General features: G+C 42.1%; 1 protein-coding gene across 4 annotated transcripts in view; it reads left to right on the top strand.

Moving 5' to 3' along the window:
• The window catches only part of ASPH (aspartate beta-hydroxylase), a 232,648-nt gene that overhangs the window by 100,406 nt on the left and 110,066 nt on the right, over nucleotides 1-22,176 (top strand). For all 4 annotated transcript variants that reach the window (XM_047841783.1, XM_047841784.1, XM_047841782.1 and 1 more), the window contains one exon: nucleotides 5,835-5,876. In XM_047841783.1, coding sequence (XP_047697739.1) covers nucleotides 5,835-5,876 — 42 coding nt within the window. The remainder of the gene's footprint in view (nucleotides 1-5,834; nucleotides 5,877-22,176) is intronic.

Below are 22,176 nucleotides of genomic sequence, written 5' to 3'. Positions count from 1 at the left end.
GATTTCCCCTTATTTTTACAGATACTTAAAGCTTCAGAAAGACTGCCCCCACTACCCACAGGAGGACCAGCCTAACCATACGCTCCAAAAGATGGCTGTGATAGATCTTGTGACGTAATTACTGAGCAGACCAAGATCTTTGGGAATGAATGAACACTAAAGATGTTTTCAGTCGATCATAGTCCACTGGCATTTTAGTGTATTCTTTTTTTTAGAAACAAATTACATGTGATGTTACATTCCTGCATGTCCATTTTTGATAGCATTAGTGGATCCTTTGGATTTCTTTTCCTTTTCTTTTCATGACAAAGCTTTTAGTCTTACCTACATTTATGTGTGTTTTTCAGACAGCAGTTAATTGTACTGATGATGTAGCAGCAATTGCCTTGGCACAGTTTCAATATATATATATATATATATATGTGTGTGTATGTATATATATATATATATATATATATATATATATATATATTACTAGTAATTACCACTAACTGTTGGGCTGACCTGTGGAACCGCATACACGTGATTTCCAAGCCATGAAGAGTACCCTGTGCTCTGAGAAACACTACTAGAGGTCACCATTCGCTGTAAAGATTTGGGTTGTGTATCTCTGCACTGATCTCCTCGTAGGACTTTTCTACCATTAGCTTTGAGTATTCAGGGTAAAACTCAAATTTTGAGATTCCTATAGCTGTTAGCTCATGGATTAGCAAAGTTTAATATTTCAGTGAAAGTCTTAAATTATCATGATTAATTTATTTTTCAGATAGAGGGGGGACATCTAAAATTCCTTGCTGGGACGTAGGCAAAAGGAATGGCCTGGTATATAATGCAAAAAAGGCTGTTTGGCACCTCGGGTCCATCATATGATAGCTGTAGTCCAGTCAGTATTGGTTTAAATATTAGAAAATCTGTATCAGTTACTGGTGCACGCCTTAAAGGTTGCTTTGCCTTTGGCTAATTAAGTAATACCCTCACAACACTGAAGACCACACGGTGATCTTGCTAAAGAATAACGCCCCTACATGGGTTGATTTAGGATGTGTGAAAAACACTCACAGAGCCACATGCCTGCTGCTGTTTGCAATGTATGAGCCTTTTTTCTCTTCTATCCTGAAGAGTTTCTTCTATTTTTGATGTGCTTTATTTTGGCTCAGAAATAGTTGCTGTGATGAAAATACTCGTTTGTTAGAAAGGAAGTCAGTGACATCATTTAAAAGGACCATGAGCTGTTAAAAAAAAAAAAAAGCCATAAGAAGTCATTTCATTTCCATGTCAGGGAAAGCTTGATTATGTTAACATTGTCTTAAGATAAGGTGACTTTTTTTTTCCTGCTTTTAGGGCTACAATCAAAGAGATTTTATATTTATATCGTTATAGATCATAGTTACAATGTAGTGAGTTATGCATGCTGACCCAGTGTGTAGCGAAATCCGGAAGATTAAATTACTAAGAAAAGCAATAATTTTCCGAAGCTGTGATATGGGTAATACAGAGTTGCTACTCAAATTCTAATAAAGCTCTTAATTCATATTGTGAATTATAGAACACTACTTTTTATAAAGCCATATTTTTTTAGGGAAACTTAGGAGTGACATAGAACTGATAAATGAGTAAAATTTTGCTGGAGTTTTGTATATAATCATCTCTGCAACTCTGGAAATTGAGGATTAATTATGCTGTAGTCAACTTCAAATACTTTTTAATTCCAAATATCTGATTTAATGAGCCTTGCCTTTACAAACAGATGCCAAGGATGGGCAACATCAATGGATTTTCTAAAAATAATGTAAATGTCTTCTGTTTAATGTTATTTGAGTGCAATAAAATGCAGAATTCTTCTCTATATTGTCATTATTTATTGTTATTATTTTGTTACATAACGAAATCAGTTCATTTTACGCTTACTAGTATTCTAGAATGTTACAGTATCTTTGATGACTGAAATCTTGAAAGTGTACCTTCAACTCTTTCTTAACGTATTTCTAATAGGTAACGTTTATTTTATTTACCATTTACTCTTATGCTACATAAGAGTAGCATACTCATCCGGGGGCAAGATTAAAGTTACCTCCATCTGTTGTAGGGTTTTTGTTCAGCACCTAGAAGTTTTGGCAAGCCCCATTCCCTTGTACCCTTCTGACCGCCACCCCCCCCCCCCCCCGCCACCATGATCATTGTTCTGTGGGGACATGAATGAACTTCATCCTAGTTGAGAAGAAGAGAGTCTGAGCAGGTGGTAGAGCAGAAAAGGGTACAGGAAGTTCTCTTTTGATCTTCATTCTCTGGGCAGAAAAGGAGAACTAGAAAATTCCAGAAAGTGTTGTTTTCTCCCCCAGCATGCCCAGAGGAAACAATAAAATAAAGACTTTGAACACAGGCTAAGCGGACCCACTTTTATTGACCTCATTTACTCTGCTATGTGCTTCGTGTGTGTTAGGGAGTTGAGGTTCCCCAGCAGATAGGGGTTATCCCTGCTTGTGGACAAGAATACTGAAGGTCAGAGAGGGGAACACCTGCCAGCCGTGGTCATTCATGGTATTCTGAAGTGAGCAATGGGCAACAGGGGGAAGGTGGAAACAGCTGGAGGGCAGGCAGGTTGGAGACTAACCAGTAATAGTCCGGGTGATCCGGTAGGACCTGACTCAGTACTGGCAGGGAGACAGAAGAAGACAGAAAGCTGTACTGGAAGGCTGGGCTGGGTGGGCTGTCAGAGGGGAAGCAGAGCCCTAGGTCTGGGTCCTGGGGAGTCACAGATGCCATTGTGATGAGCTTAGGAGGACAACTAGACCCAGATGGAAATTAGCTTTGGGATGTGCCTGGGGTCCAAGAAGAGCTGGCCAGAAAGCAGATCAGCACCGTATCTGGAACATCATAGAGTTGAGGATTTTTCAATTCATGAAAGTGATTTTCTTTAATGGTTCATGATAATTTTTGGACATTTAAGATCCCATTCATTTTAGTAAGAGTTTTCTTATTCTGAAAGGGGAAAAAAGAGTTAAGTACGGTTAGAGATTGCATAATGTCTTTCTTCTTCAGTATGAGTGCTTAAACACTAAGTATGAGATACAAGTGAACTGTACTTTGATAACTTTCGGAATTGGACTGGGTCGATGGAATTGATGGGATCATTTGCATGTTGTGCTTAGAACAATGCCGGGCACACAATAAGCATCCAACAAGTCGATTTTCCTCTGTGGCACAGCAAGGTCCACATAAAGTGTCTCAGACACACGTATGTGCAGAGAATAAAGTAAAGCAGAGTAACACTTTACTATTAGCTGTGCAGAGTAGCAGTGAGTAAGCTGGAACTCTTAGAAAACCCGTTTATCTAAGCTACATTTCAGCACTGCAAATCAGAGAGGCTAACCTGCCTGCTCTCTGTGCATTTCCCCATATCCAAATATGAGTCACAGATGTTAGCATGTTGATGTGATGTGAGGTACAGAAGGGGACACGAGCGAGAGCTTTTGCCCAGAGCTGGGCGAGTTTGGGCTGGGCCTTCTTAGGTCAAGCTCATTGCCTCATCGTAGATACTCCGTTGAAAGAGCAAGAAAGGTGGTGTCCCTTGTTCTTGGGAGCACGCCTGGCCAGGGCCCTCTCACACCTATTTAAAATGTGATCAAGCCACTCCTCCTTCCTTATTAACTCCCTTGGGGCAGAAGATGTGTGGAGAACCCTAAACTCTTCTTCATGACCAGTACCCGCCTGTTTTCTCTAGTCAGGCTAGGAACTTGCATTTTGTGCTCGACTTTTCAAATTACACTAGCCGTGTGCCAGGTGACAGATTACTGAGGACGTGGAGGGTCACAACCTTCCTGCAGACACTGATGATACCACCAGAAGGACTTCTCGAGGACTGAAATTGTTGACGATTTCCCTCAATCCTGTATCCTTGACGTCTGCCTGTTAAATGATACACTGCCTAACTTTAATGAGATCAGAAATTCTAGAACATTCACCAGAGATCTAGAACGTGCTTTCGTTTTTGTTTTTAAATGCCCTGTGTATGTCCTGCCTCAGTGGCAGGAAGTGTGTGGCAGTCAACTTTATAAAACCCACTCTTTGCGGAAGGCGAGACCTACACGTCACTACCCTTTGTTTCTCTTTCAGAGAAGGGCACTGTAGAAGATTATATGCTCTGGAGGGATGTAAACTGACCTTGATAACGTCAGACACTCTACTTTCTAAGCCTCAGCTTCCTCCCTTGCACAGAGGGAGATGAGACCTCCCTCCCTCCCGGGTGTGAGGAGACAGGAGACAGATGCCATGGGCTTAGACCGAGCCTGGCACACTGCAGCTTTGAAAGGCTGCTCCCTTCCTCTCCACTAGCGTCTCAAAAACACTTGACCTATGAAAATTCCTTCTTTGTCTGGGAGCCTGCCTCAGATTGACTTTTCACTTCTAAAAAATGATAAGTGTGATCTTGAACGTATGGAGGAAACTGGGGAGCAGAAAGTCTAGTGTCCTGTGGTTGTATCCCTGATCTCACCCCAGAGCCCAGGCTACGATGGGGGAAGAACTGAGTCAGATTTTATATCAGCCCCCCAAATGCTACCCCATCCCGACTCCAACATCCATGCCGAAACACGTGTGCCGAGAAATACCCAAAGCTAGATAAGTACCTGCTGGAACTATAATCAACTGGTCTACTAGACCCCAACCTATATTAAACAGTAGGCCAGATATGAGATAATGCAGAAATGAGGTTATAAGTGCACGGTCAGATCAGGTACCATAGTTTTCCATGTAGGGGGGATGTTGTTTGGCCCAGGTTCTGGGTGGGTTTGCACTCAGCCCCGTTTGTAGGACAGACCCTATGACTCTGACTCACTTAGTGAGAGGCTGACACAGGTAAGCCGTGGGCTCCTCAGCACCTGGGCTCAGTGCAAGCACCCTCAGCAGGCCACCTGTGTATATGTGAAGTCCTTAGGGAAGGGAGACTGGTGTCACCCCAGTGACGGGGACACACTGTATTCCTTTAAAGCACACAATTGCTGTTATAAAGTACTCTTAGGGTTTTAGGAGACAATGCAGATATTGAACGAGCTTTGATGAGGGCTTCTCTCCACTTCAGTTTGCCTTTGTCCCCACAGAGGCACTTAGAATTGGTGGGGATTGGGGCGCCAGGGTAGCTCAGTCAGTTAAACGTCCGACTTCAGCTCAGCTCATGACCTCACCGTTTGTGGGTTCAAGCCCCACATCGGGCTCTGTGCTGACAGCTTGGAGCCTGGAGCCTGCTTCAGATTCTGTTTCCCTCTCTCTCTGCCCCTCCCCTGCTCACGCTGTGTCTCTCTCTGTCTCAAAAATAAACATTAAAAAAAAATTTAAAAAAAGAATTGGTGGGGATGACCCACGGCCAGTGTCCTGTAGATGTGGAACACTTAGCCAGATGCCTCAGCCCTGGTTACTGCTCAGTGACTTTTTTTTAAGAGAGGGAAAATGAGTGGGGGAGGGGCAGAGAGAGGGAGACAGAGGATCCGAAGCAGGCTTCACACTGTCAGCGCAGCCCGACATAGGGCTCGAACCAGTGCTCGAACTCGTGAGCTGTGAGACTCATGCTCTGAGCCAAAGTTGGAACCTTAACCGACTGAGACGCGAGGTGCCCCACTGCCTGGTGACTTTTCTAAGTAATTCAAATGAGTCTAATCTTAATGTTTTTGTAACCAATTTCATGTGGGAAAGAATTTAAGGTTTTGGAAAATTAAACTCTATGCCCAGAAATATTTTTCTTAAATTATATTTGTTTGAATTCATTTAAATATGGTCCTATATTTTGAGATATTGAATGGTGACATTCACAATATTCATTTTGTTTTGTCTTTACTTTTCAGAAACAAATAGAAAAACAGATGATCCAGAACAAAAAGAAAAAGGTGAGATTATCAGACAAACAACCCTTCAAATATGCATAGGAAAAAAATCAGCATAGCATTCACGAATAGCATGATGGTTTTCTTTTTTATTACCAGTTAAAAGAAGTTGTCTCTGGGTTTATTATTCCAATGATTTTATCAAACATTTAGTAATATTTACATAAACATTAAGAGCCAAGCCTCTAAAGAGAGTTGCCTGGCTTTCAATTCTCGTTTTGCCATTCACTCTATGTGTGTCTGAGAACCCCTTGCCTGGTGTGCCTCAGTTTCCTCTTCTGTGATATGGGAATAAAACAGTACCAAGTTCAGGAAGCAGACGACTCCTGTTTCTACAATAGTAATTGGGTGAAAATATGTGCAAAGTGCTTAAGGAAGTGTGCAGCACAGGGAAAGCACTTAGGAAACGTCAAATATGATTGTTTATGTTAGCATCTGTGTCAGGAATAGAGGTCCAGAGATTACTAGAACATGTTCTCTTTATTCAAGGAACTCTGAATTGTTGGAAAGACACGCAAACAAGGTTACATCCACATAGAATGAATCATGTCTGCCTTCCCAGAGTTGATTACAGTGGGATTCCAATAAGTTTAAGAGTCCAGTAGAATTTTAAGTCAGCTCTTATTAGAGTGAGGAACTAAGTTAAAAAGTGGTGCTTTTAAAAGAATGGTGCTTATGCTTTATTTTTCATATTCCACTTGTCTTTATTCTTTCCAGTCCTCGACATTTTTATTTTCAAGTATTTAATTCAAGCCCAGTCAATAAGAATCTCTAAATAGGAAATAAGGCTACAAATTTTAGCTCTCGTAAATCTTTTCAGTAATTTTATTTATTTAATTAATTATTTGTTTATTTGCATCATGATACGTGCGCTGTTTAATTACCCCCATTCCCTCTGGTAACCTTCATTTTGTTCTTATAGTGAAGAGTCTCTTTCTTGGTTTTTCTCTCTCTTCCCCCCCCACCCCCGCCTGCTCATTTGTTTTGTTTCTTGAGTTCCACATATGAGTGAAATTTACGGTATTTGTCTTTCTCTGGCTGACTTGTTTCACTTGGCATTATACTCTCTTGCCCCATCCCTGTTGTTGCAAAAGACAAGATTTCATTCTTTTTTATGGTTGAATGATATTCCGTTGCATTGAAGATGTGTATACCCTACCTATCCTCTTTACCATTCACCAGTCGATGGACCCTTGGGCTGCTTCCATAGTTTGGCTATTGTAAATAATGCTGCGATAAACACACAGGTGCATGTATCCCTTTGAATTAGTTATTTTTTCTTTGTTTTTGGGGGGTAAATCGTCAGTAGTGCAATTATTGGATCATAGGGTAGTTCTGTTTGCTTTTAGTATCATTTGAATGATAAAATCTTTAATGATTAAGCATTAGAATTTCATAAATGCCTTGAATTTTTAGTGATGAAAGCGGTGTCTACATTTGAGAAGATATTAGAGTAGATATATTTACACATAACATGTTATAATACACGTAATGTACGCAGTCTTAGTGTACAAATAAAACTTGTGGAATTGCTAGCCGCTGGCTGTAATTCGGTAGCCCTTAGGCTGGGAACTAGGCATTTAGTCACGTATTTTTTTTTTCCAGACTAGTTGTATTTAATTTTTTATCAAATTAATACGGGTAGTTTTTAACATATGACTTTTCATGGAAACAGCAGTCTTCTCCCCTACCGCTCCCTGTCCGTGAGTCCCATTGCTGACTTTCTTTTAGCCGTTTCTTCTGGTACTTAACCTGCGCATTTCTAAATAACTCGCTAATTCTGCACGTTTCTCGTCAGTATCAGAAACTGTTAGTTGGTTTTTATACGTAGGTGACTGGGATTTAGCTCAGTCATGGCACAGGTTCTCCACACTGCCTTCCCAATCTTCCAGGATGCCGTGACATACTCCGATCGTAAGTAAGGAGCCCTCTTATCCTCGCTTTTGTTTTCTGCGATTTCAGTTACCCGTGGTCAGATGTGGTCAGGAAGCAGAACCCTCTTTCTGACGTGTTGTCAGAAATGCCCACATCCTTCACCTCACTTCATCTCGTCATGTAGGCGTTATCATAAGAAGGATGAGTCCAGGACTGTACGGTATTTTGAGAGAGAGAGAGAGAGAGAGACCACATTCATATGACATTTCTTACAGTATATTGCTGTATTTGTCCTATTTTATTACTAGTATTGTTGTTGATCTCCTACAGTGCCTGATCTGTAAACTAAACTTTATCATGGGTGTATGTGCGTCAGAAAAAACTTGGTCTGTATAGGGTTCAGTACTGTCTGTGGTTTCCGGCATCCACTAGGAATCTTGGAACGGATCCCCCACAGACGAGGGGGGATGACCGTACTGCGGAGAAAAAAAGAAAGCACGGAGGAGGATGTCACCGGGTTTTGGGTGGATCCTCGATTCCAGAACCCTGCTCTCACTTGGTTTGCTGATGCCACATCCTCTTGGTTTTTCTCCGACTGTCTGCTCTTTGCTTGTTCTCAGCCTCTTCAGGTGGCCGCTCGTCTCCCTGACCCTCCGGCACCCCAGTGCCCGGGACTGGGTCCTCAGAGCACTGCTCTCTCTGCACGCTCTCCCGACCCCCCTTACCTTCCCTACCCTGTTTCCTTGCTTTGGTTTCTCCATACCGCTTACTACCATGTGATTATATTTGATAGTTTGTCTCATTCTTTCGTGTTTGTTCGAACCTCCCCCGGAATTAAATTTTCATGGAGATGCATTTTTGTCTGTTTTGCTCACCGCTGCATTTCTTGTGCCTGGCACATAGTAGGCGTTCAGTCAGTATTTGAATGAATTTCTACTATGTTTTAATTCCTAAGGATTAATACGAACAGACATGATAGGCTCTTTAAAACCCAAGCTCTGGAGTAAGAAGCACACCCAGCTAGAACTCCTAGGATGGAGATCTGTGGGGAACCCAGACCTGAATCAGCGACACTGGGGTAAGGAGACTGCTGTTGTCATCCCTCAAGATGCTGGGACGACTACGTGATCTCCTCCGTGACCTCGTATGTCTGAGCTCGGTGGATGTGTCCTCGTACCCCTGCTGTTTGGAGCGCAGAACTGACTGGCGTTAAAGCGTTACATACCCTTACAGTTTCTTCATCCAGAAATAAGCATAGTGTTTCTCATGCCTCACAGGCCCTACTTCAAAACAGGAAGTTAAAATGGAACTAGTGTTTGTAAATGATAAATGCAGTCTGCGACACTACTGCCATCCAAATATCTGGACTTCGGATTGCTTTTGATTAGCAGTTCAGTTCGTTGATGCGGGTCAGCCAGTTTTTAAATTTTGTTCAAGCAGTGCTTTCCAAAGATCCATATGTACTGTCATAATCAGTTACAAAAGCAAAAGTATTTTTAACTCCCAAAGTAAGACACATATAGTGAAAGAATAAAGGGTGGTTTTTTGTTTTTTGGGTTTTTTTGATTGAATAAATTTAGCTGTACAAAAAACTCACAAAATGATCCACATCATTCAGTTGGCCTTGGACCAGTGAACACTTCCTGTCCTGCCTCTGCACCAAGGCTGTTCTTTGGGACCAAGTTAGCCAGCGTCTCACTCTGTGATCCCAGATACCGGCCCCAGGTATAACAGAGAAGGGATAGAAAACAGATCCTCTTTGGACTTTATTCTTGTTTTCCTGCCCTATGTTGATTAGGGAAAGAAACAATTTTAAGGAAAACCCTGGTTTTTTTTAACAGCCCCCCGTTTTTACCCTCCTCCTGTGTCTTCAGCATTTGAGTTAGATTCAGACGTTCCCTACAGATCACCACATTCCCATTACAATCAAATACAGTTACATCTAGTTTTTACAAACCTCAAGTTGCCGTGGCTTAAACAAGGTAAGAGTTTATTTCTTATCCACATAAATAAACTAGGGCCTGTTCAGTGGCTCCTTAGGGACCCAGCTCCTCTCTTGCCATTCTGCCGTCTTTAGTCATAACCTTACGTTCCAAAAGGGCCATTCAAGCCCAAGCCCTTATCCCACATCGAGATAACAGGAAGGAAGTGGGGGAGAGTAGGAGGGTAGTTCTTGGGAGAACTGCCTTTAACTGATAGCATGTTGGTGCAGCTAAAATTCAGGGTTCTAGTTCTACAGAAGAAAGGAACATCGAATATTGAGAGGGAGTGGCAGTTGGCAGTCTTGGGCATGTGGCATTTTACTGTTTTGTCACCAAAGTATGCCCTGCCACCAGATTTTCTGGAAATGGCTACTGCTTTGTGCTAAAAAGTCAATAAGTCACCGGAGTATCAAAAAAACTATCAATTTCTCATCATTCACGAAAACCTACACTGGTTTATTTATCCACTTAAATATTTGCATGCCTACCGCATGCCAGATACTGTTGTAGGCAGGTGGATGCAGGTGAGAATAAGACAAAAGCCCTGCTTTCATAGAGCCTACATCCCAGTAAGGAGTCCAGCAACACATACACAAACTAAAATAGAGATCGTGGTCTAAAGGAAACCAAACAAGAGAGTGTGCTGGAGGGAAATGGGAAGGGGAGAAGGTCTCTGAAGGGGTTAGCCGTGTAATCAAGGCAGCTGTGCGAATGCTGAGCCAGGAGCACACTGAACAGAGGAAGAGTCTGTGCAAAGGTCCTGTGGCGGGAAAGCCAAGCCTGTGAAGCTAGAGCACCCTGACCAAGCTGAGAGTATGTGCCATGCGGTCAGAGAGAAAATCAGAGGCGACGCTACGGCAGGGGAGCTGACATTTGCCTTCAGGTAGTAGGATGGCCTGCCCAGGCCCTGTGCGTGTCTGCAAATCAGAGCCTTTGCCATTCACACGTTGACTTGTGTGTTCTTGGGAGGTCTGCCCCAGTGCTTCTGACAAAGGTAGAGACGGAGAGGGTAGGTCGTGGGTGTTGTTTCTGCTGCTCACAGCATGACTGGAAGCCGTGTTGCTGCTCTGTCTGCAGAGGCTCCGTTTCTTCCTCAGGGGGCCTTGCCTCCCTCTGCACTGCCCGCCATGCTCTGTACAGCCTTGCCCTCCAGGCTGCTTCTGATGCGAAGGGGACTTTCCCAGTGTGGTGGGTGCTGGCCTCTCTTGGCTGTTTCTTCAGGGAATCCCTGGAGAGAAGCCACGGAACAGCTTCACTTGGCTGATTCATCGCCTTCCGTTGTGTAAAACTGGCAGTTACTATCCGTTCCAACCGAAAGATGTTTGTAGCGAACGGTATTTTACTGAGTGTGAAATGCTGGAATAGTGGAATAGTCTTGGAGTTTAAAAATAGGGTGATCAGCATTACCCTGGATTCATGGAAAATCCATTGGAATTCATTGTCCACTTTGGGATTCTATCTTTTTTTTTTTTTTTAACTCTGATTCATGTGGTGCTGTTAACTATAGGGACGGGAGAAGGGGAAGAATCCACCTGTGGAACATGTAGTGAAAATTGGAATGTGTTTTCATAGACCTTAGTTTCAGAATAATAGAACTGGAGTTTTGTTTCCTTTTTATGGCTATTATGAATTTATCTCAAGATGAATTATTAGGTTGCCTGATTTTCTACTTATGTTATCGCTCCTCAAGTGCATTGAGGGACTGCTGGTAAGAGTGGAAGATTTTGCTTTTACTTCGAATTAGTAATTCTAGAGGCGCCTGGGTGGCTCAGTCAGTTGAACATCTGACTTCAGCTCAGGTCACGATCTTGTGGTTCGAGTGTTTGAGCCCCACCTCGGGCTCTGCACGGACTTTGTAGAGTCTGCTTGGGATTTTCTCTCCCCGCCCCCTCTCTCTGCCCTTCCCCAACTCGTGCTCTCTCTCTCTCTCTCTCAAAATAAGTAAAAACAAAACTTACGAATCAGATTACTTCTGTCCATTTTTGATAAAGTTGCTGTATCAGTTTCTCCCCACTGGATGTCATCTTTTCCCACTTATTCTGTATTCCACAACCGCAAAATGCACGAACTACAAAGTAATGCAGTGCTGGGGCTTACTAGATGTCACATTCAAACACTACCTTTTATTCATCCATTTATTCAATACATGGTTGTGTACCTACTATGTGCCAGGCCCTGTTTTAGGCACTGGGGCTAACACCGTAAAAACAAAGTCCCAGTTCTCATGGTACTTATAATGTGTATGTGTGTGGAGGGGGAAGGCTAGATATGTAATTTTTAAAAATCAGAATATAATAGCGATAAGTATGAAAAGGAATATAAAATAGAAAAAAAACTACAGAGCCTGACAGTGGGCAGGAGTATTGCTCCGTAGAGAGTCCTCTGGGACAGTGACATTTGAAGATGCAAGGGAATAAGCTGTGGAAGCATCTGGGAGAAGGAAGTCCAGGGATGGAAGGGCATATCCATAGCCCCCGAGGGAGGGTGCTTAGCCTGAGGATCAGAGAGGAGGCCAGTGTGGCGGCTGGGGCATGTGGGAGGGGGAGGGGGAGGAGTGGGTGAGCTCCGAGGGCTCGCAGGGTCCAAATCACACAGGGCTATGAAGGCCACCAGCCAGAAGGATTTTGTGTATTATCTCGAGCGAGGTGGGAAGCCCCTGGGAGATTTTGAACAGAAGGTTGGCTCGTTACAAAAGGCTCATTCTAGCTCTGGGGATACAAGATTGGAAGCAGGGAGACCACTTAGGTGACTCCTAGAGGTAGTGATGGTCGGGATTAGGATGTGGGGTAGTGGAGGTGAGTGGCATTTGGGTTCTCCGTGTATTTGAAGATAAAGTCACTAGAATTTGCTAATGGATAGGATATGAAGTATGAAAGAAAGACAGAAGCCAAAAATGACTTGAAGCTCCTGAAAAAATGTGGGCTTTAACAGTTCATTGAACAAAAAGTATGCAACAGGTGGCTGATTTAACATCTATCAAGTGTTAGTTTTTAATTGAGGATTTGTGAGTCTTTTAAAGGAATTTGAAAAAAACTAACAAAATACCCATGCCTGCAAAAAGGAAATGTGTTTTTTTCTGTGTGTGTGTGTGTGTGTGTTAAAATTGCATTTGAATCGAGGACTTTTCCTGAAATTTTTCTTTGATTTAGACTAATATTTAATATCTCATTTTATCATTCATTACAATTAAGGATATGTGTAAACAGTAGATTCTGTGACTGTCTTTTAGGCATTTCACGGTGTCTTGCTTGCTGTTTGCATTCTTTTGAAAAGTAGTAATCTGTGCCCTAATAAAACACCAGATGGCACTAGAAAACAAGTCACATTTACACTAACAGAAATCACATTTTGCAGCTTAAAAGGCTGAGAAGGTTATGATATAGCCAGTAAATCAGCTTGCTGCAACCGGTGCCTTGTATAAATACTTCTGGGTTTTCTGTGATCGTAAGGAAAACACGGAACCAACGTGAGCAAACTGTCAAGGCTCATTAGGAAGTTTTCTCATTATTAAAAAATACATCTGTCAGTGAAGTTTTTCCTGGGACTCTTAGAACTGAATGTAACATATCTGATCAAAGTCGTTCATCATCGTCTTGAGGATGAAAACTAAACTTGCTGGTATAGCACCTAAGCTTCTCAGGATCTGGCTTCTGTTTATGGCTTTCCCCTGTTCAAAATGTTCTTTCCTGCCTCTCCTCTTCACATTCACCTGACAAGCTCCTGCTCCTTAGAAATGAGCTTAAAGGTTCCCTCTGCTAAGAATCCTCCCCCAAGTGCACCCCTGTCTCTCACTCCAGACCAGAAGATGTGCTTTTCCTTTCTACTCCCAAGACACCCTGTGCTTGTAGATTTTTAGCATGTGTTGTGAGTTTTTCCCTTAATTTTTAGACAGAAGGCATCTTTTTAAAATTTAATTTATTTTTTTAATTTACATCCAAGTTAGTTAGCATATAGTGCAACAATGATTTCAGGAGTAGATTCCTTAAGCCCCTTACCCATTTAGCCCATCCCCCCTCCCACAACCCCTCCAGTAACCTTCTGTTTGTTCTCCATATTTAAGAGTCTCTTGTGTTTTGTCCCTCTCCCTGTTTTTACATTATTTTTGCTTCCTTTCCCTTATGTTCATCTGTTTTGTATCTTAAAGTCTTCATACAAGTGAAGTCATATGATATTTGTCTTTTCCTAATTTCACTTAGCATAATACCCTCTAGTTCCATCCACATACTTGCAAATAGCAAGATTTCATTCTTTTCGATTGCCGAGTAATACTCCATTGTGTATATATACCACATTTTCTTTATCCATTCATCTATCGATGGACATTTGGGCTCTTTCCATACTTTGGCTATTGTTGATAGTGCTGCTATAAACATGGGGGTGCCTGTGTCCCTTTGAAACAGCACACCTGAATCCCATGGATAAATGCCTAGTAGTGCAATTGCTGGGTCATAGGGTAGTTCTATTTTTAGTTTTTTGAGGAACCTCCATACTGTTTTCCAGAGTGGCTGCACCAGCTTGCATTCCCACCAACAATGCAAAAGAGAATCTCTTTCTCCGCATGCTCGCCAACATCTGTTGTGGCCTGAGTTGTTAATGTTAGCCCTTCTGACGGGTGTGAGGTGGTATCTCATTGTGGGTTTTGATTTGTATTTCCCTGATGATGAGTGATGTTGAGCATTTTTTCATGTGTCAGTTGGCCATCTGGATGCCTTCTTTGGAGAAGTGTCTCATGTCCTTTGCCCATTTCTTCACTGGATTATTTGTTTTTTCAATGTTGAGTTTGATAAATTCTTTATAGATTTTGGATACTAACCCTGTATCCTATATGTCATTTGCAAATATCTTCTCCCATTCTGTCTGTTGCCTTTTAGTTTTGCTGATTGTTTCCTTTGCTGTGCAGAAGCTTTTTATTTTGGTAAGGTCCCAATAGTTCATTTTTGCTTTTGTTTCCCCTTGTCTCTGGAGATGTGTTGAGTATAGACAGAAGGCATCTTAAAGGTAGGAACCGTGACACCCTCCCCCACCTTGTATTAGTCAAGGTTCTCTAGAGAAACAGAACTAATACAATAGGTGTGTGTGTGTGTGTGTGTGTGTGTGTGTGTGTGTGTGTGTGTATGTTTAGAGAGAGATAGAGACAGAGACACAGAGACTTATTTTAAGGAATGGACTCGCATGATTGTAGAGACTAGCCAGTCCAAAATCTGCAGTGTAAGTAGGCAAACTGGAAACCCAAGGGAGAGTTGATATTATAGCTCGAGGCCAAAGGCAGTCTGAAAGCAGAGTTTCCTCCTCCTTGGTGGGGGGTTGGAGGAGTCAGTGTCAGTCTTTTTCTTTAGGCCTTCAACTGATTGGATGAGTCCCACTTACATTATGGCGGATAATCCACTTTACTCCCAGCTGACTGATTTAAATGTTAATGTCCTCTAAAAAATATCTTCACAGCAATATGCAGACACGTTTGACCAAATATGGGTGCCATGGCTTAGTCAAGTTGACACATAAAATTAAACCATCACGTCCCTCTAATAGCACTGAACCATAATATCATAGGAGTTGAGTAAATAGTTATGGTATGAAAAGTGTGGCTTAATCCCTTTCCCTTTAATTTACCTCTTCATCTGATGGTGATATTATGAGATGCAAATAGCCCAAGTGATGGGCAAGAAGAGTTTATAAACAGAAGTATCAATATATGAATTAACCTTAACTGTCTATAATGTACTGTATTTCATGTTGTTTTCACATAGGTTCTCATTTAATTCTTACCAAAATTTCTTATTATGAGTTAAGTGTTTTTCAGCCATATTCAGCCATATTCATTTATTTACTTATTTTTTATTTTCCTCTCCACTACATGTAGTATTCCAGTTACTTGTTGGACTGCATGATAATATCCAGATTTCTTAAACTTTTGTTTTTGTTATCATTTTCCCCTCTTGGATTGGATAATTTCTGTTGTTCTGTCTTTAAGGTCAGTGAGTCTTTCTTCTTCTATTTCAAATCTGCTCTTCAGCCCATGTAGTAGAATTTTCATTCTAGCTACTTTTCTTTTCAACTCTAGATCTCTGATTGCTGCTTTTTTATAGTTCCCATTTCACTATTGAGATTCCATATCTGTTCATTCATTAATACCATGCTTTTCTTTAAGTGTTTATACTTATTAATAATCAGCAATCTGAAATGTTTTTCCACTAAACCCAGTATCTGGGCACACTTGGAGATAGTTGCTACGGACTACTTTTCCCCCCTAAGTGTGGATCAGGAGAGTCCTGTTTCTTTGCATGTCTAGTAAATTGTGGGCAAAAACTGGACTGTGTATATAATCTGTTACAGCAACTCTGGAACTTTTCTCCCCCTCTAATGATTGTTGCTATCTAGTAGACAGTTAACTTGCCTGGACTCAAACTGAAAAATCCATCTCCCCTGCAGAAGGTGACTGCTTTCCCTGTTCAATTTGTCGTCGTTGTCGTCATCGTCGTCGTTGTTGTTGTTTGGCTCCCAGATGCTATTTTTTAAGTTCAGCTCTCTGGAGAGTAGAAATGGAGGTACTCTGGGCCTGTGTAGTTTAGATGTGGGCAGAATTCATACTCAGATTTGGGGGCTTCTTTCTGATATTCGCCATCTTAATTTCCAGTTGCTTTGCCGGCCTGAGGTTCTGCTATCTTATACCTCAAGCCGTTAGGACTTCTAATTTCTGCTACCCCAACTGAGTGTGTATTGAGAAATGTACTCGGGCAAAACACAACACACTTGCACATGTCACCAGGGTAGTTTTGTCTTTCAAAGGTAGATTTCTGTAGTAGTTAACATCCAGGAGGGCGCCCAGTGATTCTTGCCTCCTGGTATTTGTGCTTCTGTGGGATCCTCTTTCCATTGAATAGGGCTGACCTATGTGACTAATAGGGCAATGCAGAATTGACCGAGGGTGAATCCCAAGTCTAGGTCAGTGTATACTCTACCTCGCTCTCCTTTGGATCACTTGCTTGCTCTGGAGGAAGCTGGCTGCCTTGCCGTGAGAATACATAAGCAGCACTTTGAATAGGTCTAGATAGCAAAATAGGTCTTCTTCTTGTGGAAGAAACGAAATGTTTATGGTTGCTGTAAGCTGCTAGGTTTGGGGGTAATTGTTTTTGCAGCTACATATGCTCTTCGATGATATGGGAAGGATGCAGTCCATCCTCATTGAGATTCTGCCTGATTTTTCACCAGCCTCCCAGGGGCTGTCCATGAAGATAGAAAGTTATCAGTCAGCCAGGATCTGTGCAGAGTGTATTCTCAAACTTTGGATCTCAGCCCTTCTGTGGTTCTCTTGCATCTAAAATTTCTCTTTAAAATTTTTATCAGCTCTGCTCTCTGCATGCTGTCACCTGCCCCCTTCAGCGGGGAAAGACACAGTTCCACTGCCTGACTTGGGGTGGTTGGGGAGCAAGTACCCCCACACCCGAAAAGATCACCAATTTACCATTCTTATCCAATGTAGAAACTGTCAAGAATAAATTCTTTTGTTTATAAGTTTCTACCTATCTTTGGTCATTTTCCAGTGCCTTCCAATAGCTGCTTTAATGTTTCAGTGACATTTCATTGATTTAATTTATTTAAATCCATGGTAACTCATTGATATAATGAAATATGAATATTAACATTATTTGAATGCTAGAGAAGCTGAACATCTTAAATGCGTCCATTCTGCGAACTGCCTATTCATGTATTTTTTTTCTCGTTGGTTTTTAGGATTTCATTAACATTGATACTAAACCCTTGTTGGTTTTTGTATTGCAAAAATACTTTCCCAGTTGGTGCTTTATCAGTTTCGTGTACAGTGCTTTACAGATACATAATCGTTGAAATAAGTTAGTGTGTGAATGGATGCATGAGAATGTTGTTCTCTCACCTGTGTAGTACTTTGTTCCAGCAGTATCTCCTTGCTTTCATATACTTTTCTGTTGTAATAAAATATGTACCAAAACATTGGACAGCCTTGATTCAGATGGCTTTGGCTTGGGAGCATTGTTCTTCCCTCAAATAATTCATTCTTTTGTCTTCTTCGGATACGAATGGTAGTACCTGTCTGGGAAGACAGCTGTCATCAAGCTTCAGTGGCTTTGGTCTCTTAGAGCCCTTCACATGGGCTTGACCAAGTCATCACTACCTTGAACTTAATTATTGCGTGATTTCTACAGGTAGGTCTTCTGTCTTTTAAGTTTATTTATTTATTTTGAGAGGGAGAGAAAGAGTGCGAGTGGGGGAGGGGCAGAGAGAGAGAAGGGGCAGAGAATCCCAAGCAGGCTTCGCGCTGGCAGGGCAGAGCCCCATGTGGGGCTTAAACTCACGAACCATGAGATCATGACCTGAGCCGAGATTGAGAGTTGGACGCTTAACTGGCTGAGCCACCCAGGTACCCTAGGTCTTCTGTCTTTCAGCTGCTTTTTGGAGGTGCTTTGGTTCATTGTCTTTAGCAGAACCTAACACACTATCTGTTCTTATTGTTAGTACCAACAGCTCACCTAGGGGTAGCGCCGACTGGTGGTTCCATTCAGGCCGTACCATGACGCCTTAGCAATCTTCCCGTATCATCGAAGAGCCGTGTAGCAATAGCACACTTAAACCAACTCCAGGAAATGCTCGGGGAAAAGTCTCCCTCCCACCCTTGCAGCTGTGAGAAGGGGTTGTGAGGGAACCTGCTGTTAAAGATTTATTATAATCATTACATTCAACAGCTACTGTAGTTTTAGTGGTTCCTAAAATACACCAGCAGTTATTGTCTGATTACTTCCACAGATAAGTTAATTATAGGAGATTTCTGACTCTTCTACAAGTCTGATTTAGAGAGAAGTTTAATTACAGCAATTTTGGTGATTTAAATGAGCTCAGCATATATTACCAGTCTCAGCAAGTGCAGTAGAGATTTTAGCTGTGTTGAAATACACATTTGCTTTGTTTTTATTTTTCATTTCATGATTTCAGCCAAACTGTGGTACCAGGGATAACTCAGGGCACCTGTTTGCACCGGAATGAATCTTCAGTCAGATGCACCGCAGGGCAATAATAGCAAATTCTTCGTTATCTGTAAAATCCCATTCTCATGCTTTCCGTTGAGCACTCGCCAGCTTACAAAGCTGATTTCTGCCGCGGTTGTGACAACATGAGCAGGGGAGCACAATAGGTTTATCAAGGAAAAAACCCGGATATTAGTGTGTTTGAAAATTATCGTCTGGGTCTAAATTTTCTTTTGACTGATGGGAAGTAGGACCCTGTCTTCAAATCAGAGTGATCCACTTTATTGTGTAGTAACACATGGTCTATTTGTACGCCGAAGCAAATTAAAGATGAACATATTAGCCACGTATGCTCAGGCTAGCTTAAAATTAAGCTTTCAAGAACTGTCATAAAAAGACAGTGCTGTCATAAAAAGTGCTGTCAGTAGTCAGATACATTCATTTACTTAAACAAGGCTTCAAATTGGAGAGCGCATTAGTTTGGAAAACGCATTACGGAAAATTACCTCAGTCTGATTACAGAGCTCTTCTCCACAGCATTTTTTTATTCTTCTGATGTAATGGTTGATGGTACCGGCATTTACAGCAGTAATTCTTGCCGTATGTTTATATGTTTTTCATTTCAAAATCAAATATGTGTTGACAGTAGAAAGTATTAATAATAGTGAAAATAAATCAGATCCTCTCTGTTTCAGTTCAGGCGATTTTATTACATTCTGCCCCGGAAGCCAGACTCCTTACTTATTCCTAACACCTTAGCCCGGCAGTCATGTTTTTTTCCTGTGCCAGAATGCTGCTTCTTCCCACTCGTCATCTACTTAGGTCCTAAGGTCCTTTGCTATTACTGAGTGTGACCAGCAGGTGGCTTAGAGCAGGGTGGAGAGTGGCTGGAGCCTGAGGTCAGACAGGCACTCAAGGGTGGGACAGAAAATTAGGTGCAAGCAGCAGGTGGCGTCCGGGAGGCCGGGCAGCAGGCAGGTGTATCTCAGAAACAGGTCGAAGCCCTTATCACAGGGCATCAGGAACAGGCAACAAGTCCCGGGAGCAGGAACACGTTTGCTGACAGAAGGATTTCCACGTAGAGGGGAAGCACTGGATTCCTCCAGAGGCACTGGCACGCAGCCCAGGGCCCCATCGCTAGCCCTGCCCAGCTAAGGTGCCGGTCCAGACGACAGCTACAGGGCGTCGGACCAGTGCAGGGATGTCAGCAACACTGGACTGTGAGCTGAACCTGTACTAGGGAAAGGGCCATTGTAAGTTTATTAAACGGCTGTCTTAACAATAAGTATATGAGTCACAAATGGCGAGCAAACCTAACTGTGTGTGAATCTGAGAAAAACGGACCACTTCTTTATCATGGTGTTGGTAGGATTCTGAGCTGGGCTGGGGAGGCTTCTGAATCTGGTCGTGGCCCCTTTGGGGCCCTGGTCTGTCTCATCTGCACACTCCTCTCATCTCGCACAAGTCCATTCCTTTGCTAAACCTCACAAACTTGAGCCAGTATTGCAAGAGAATAATGTTAATGAATTCTTACCCGCCGTCTGCACATGCTCAAACTTCACCTATCGAAGAACATGGTTGTCATCAATGATCCTGTCTCTCCTGTTGTCTATCTGCACTCATCTACAGAAGCCAGGGACAGAAACTGTTCTCTTTGGCATTTTTGCTGCTTAACTGTTAGAGCCAATTACTTTAGCCCTCATCATGTATGGGTTAGAAAGTAGCTGGGAACCTAGGACAAATCATGCACTGAAGATAAATTCCTAACTCGGACGAAGATGCTTTGAGAAAAATAGGAGCCTAAAACTAGAAAGCAAGTGCATTTGACTAGATTGGTTCCCTCTGTGCCGTCTCCCAATGAGCACCTTGCATACAAAAGGTGCTCCGCATTTAATGGATCATTGTGTATCCGTTCATTCTTGGGTCGCCAGAGTGAACTTTTTAAAAACTCTTATCATTAAAGTGATACAAAAATACCACTGATGTGGTTAATAATCACTTAAGGCAAATATGCAGCAACTTGTATTGCAAATTCTAAACCCATTTCAAGTACATTTGTTCACTTGGCTGTGGTAGAATCAGAAAACACAGTGATTTTTGCCTTTGTGCTAATTTTTAAGAAGCCCACATGTGTGGGTAGAGAGTAAGTGGAGGAATTGTATGTATTTCTACCCTTTTCTTGTACAGGAGGTTCATTTGTGCCGGGTGAAGGTGTATCCTCTTTTGCCGGGTCCTGGGACTTGAAGTCACCCCCTGAGCATTGACTCTGCTTCAAGAATGTACATGGGAACTGAGTAAAGGGACAACAACTTCTAGCTAAGAGGATGCCTTATTAATTTAACAAATATTTCCACTTCCTTTGTTTGCCATGTTCTGTGGAATGCCCTGAAAACAGAGCAAATAAACCACTAGAATAGAAGGAGGTAGAGGTTATGGGCAAAATGCTGAGGGAGCCCGGAGAACAGAATAACTCACAGCCACGGGGCGGGAGGAGGGGGGCGGGGGTGGGCAGGGAGCTGAAGTCTTTCTGGGGGGGAAGGTGTGTGAGCTGGTCCTCAAGTAGCAAATCAGGCTTATATCCATAGAATTCTCTTTGTGTAGACCTGTGAATTCAGATACTTAATTATTTTTGAATGAAAGACATGAGGTGTTGATGTGGAAAACAGCTCCTAGGTGTTTCTGTGCACAGTTCACTCATCTTTCCCCAGGAGCGGTTCTGCTAGGGTATCATGGGGGTGCTGTCTGTAAAACAGTTTAAATTTGTTAGAGTCTTTTCTGGAAACCTTTGATACTATCACTTTTAGGAAAATTGTCATGATTTGTTTTTTCTAATATCCATTGGTTTTTACACTTTCTCTCCTTTAATTTGTCAATACCATTAATGCTACCTTCTCCTCTTTGTTCCTTTCCTGGTCCATGTGAAGATTTATTAGGACCTACTTCTAGGAATGTGTATATATGTATGTATGTGTGTGTATATACTCATCTGAAGCCTTCAAGGCTGGTTAGCTACCATGATTATAATACCAACTCTCTTCAGGTTGTATGAAACACTCAAAACTAAACTTGAAATAACCGTGGATGAAATCTATACAGCAAGATGCCTTTAATTGATATGCTTTATGCCAAAGGCAAGGTTTGATAAAGGTGTGTTTCAGGTAATGACCTTGATTTTTATGCATCACTGAAATTTGGCTCCTCTCCCCCAAGGATCACTGACTCCTTTGTGCATTTATACCACCATATTAGTGATGTCATTACTAATGTCATTCAGCTAGTCGTTGGGGGGGAAGTAGCATTAATTCCAAATTATAGCTTCAACATAAAACCAATGAACTTGGGTGAGCTTTTTATTCCTGTGCCTTGTCACTTTGATTCATACCGCATCTTGCTTTATAACTGCTGCCATGAACCCCGTGTGCATTTCTCTGCAGTCTATTTTTCCATGGC

This window comes from Prionailurus viverrinus, chromosome F2, assembly GCF_022837055.1.
Source record: "Prionailurus viverrinus isolate Anna chromosome F2, UM_Priviv_1.0, whole genome shotgun sequence".
Lineage (NCBI taxonomy): Eukaryota > Metazoa > Chordata > Mammalia > Carnivora > Felidae > Prionailurus > Prionailurus viverrinus.
This window is presented reverse-complemented; position numbering and strand designations above follow the sequence as displayed.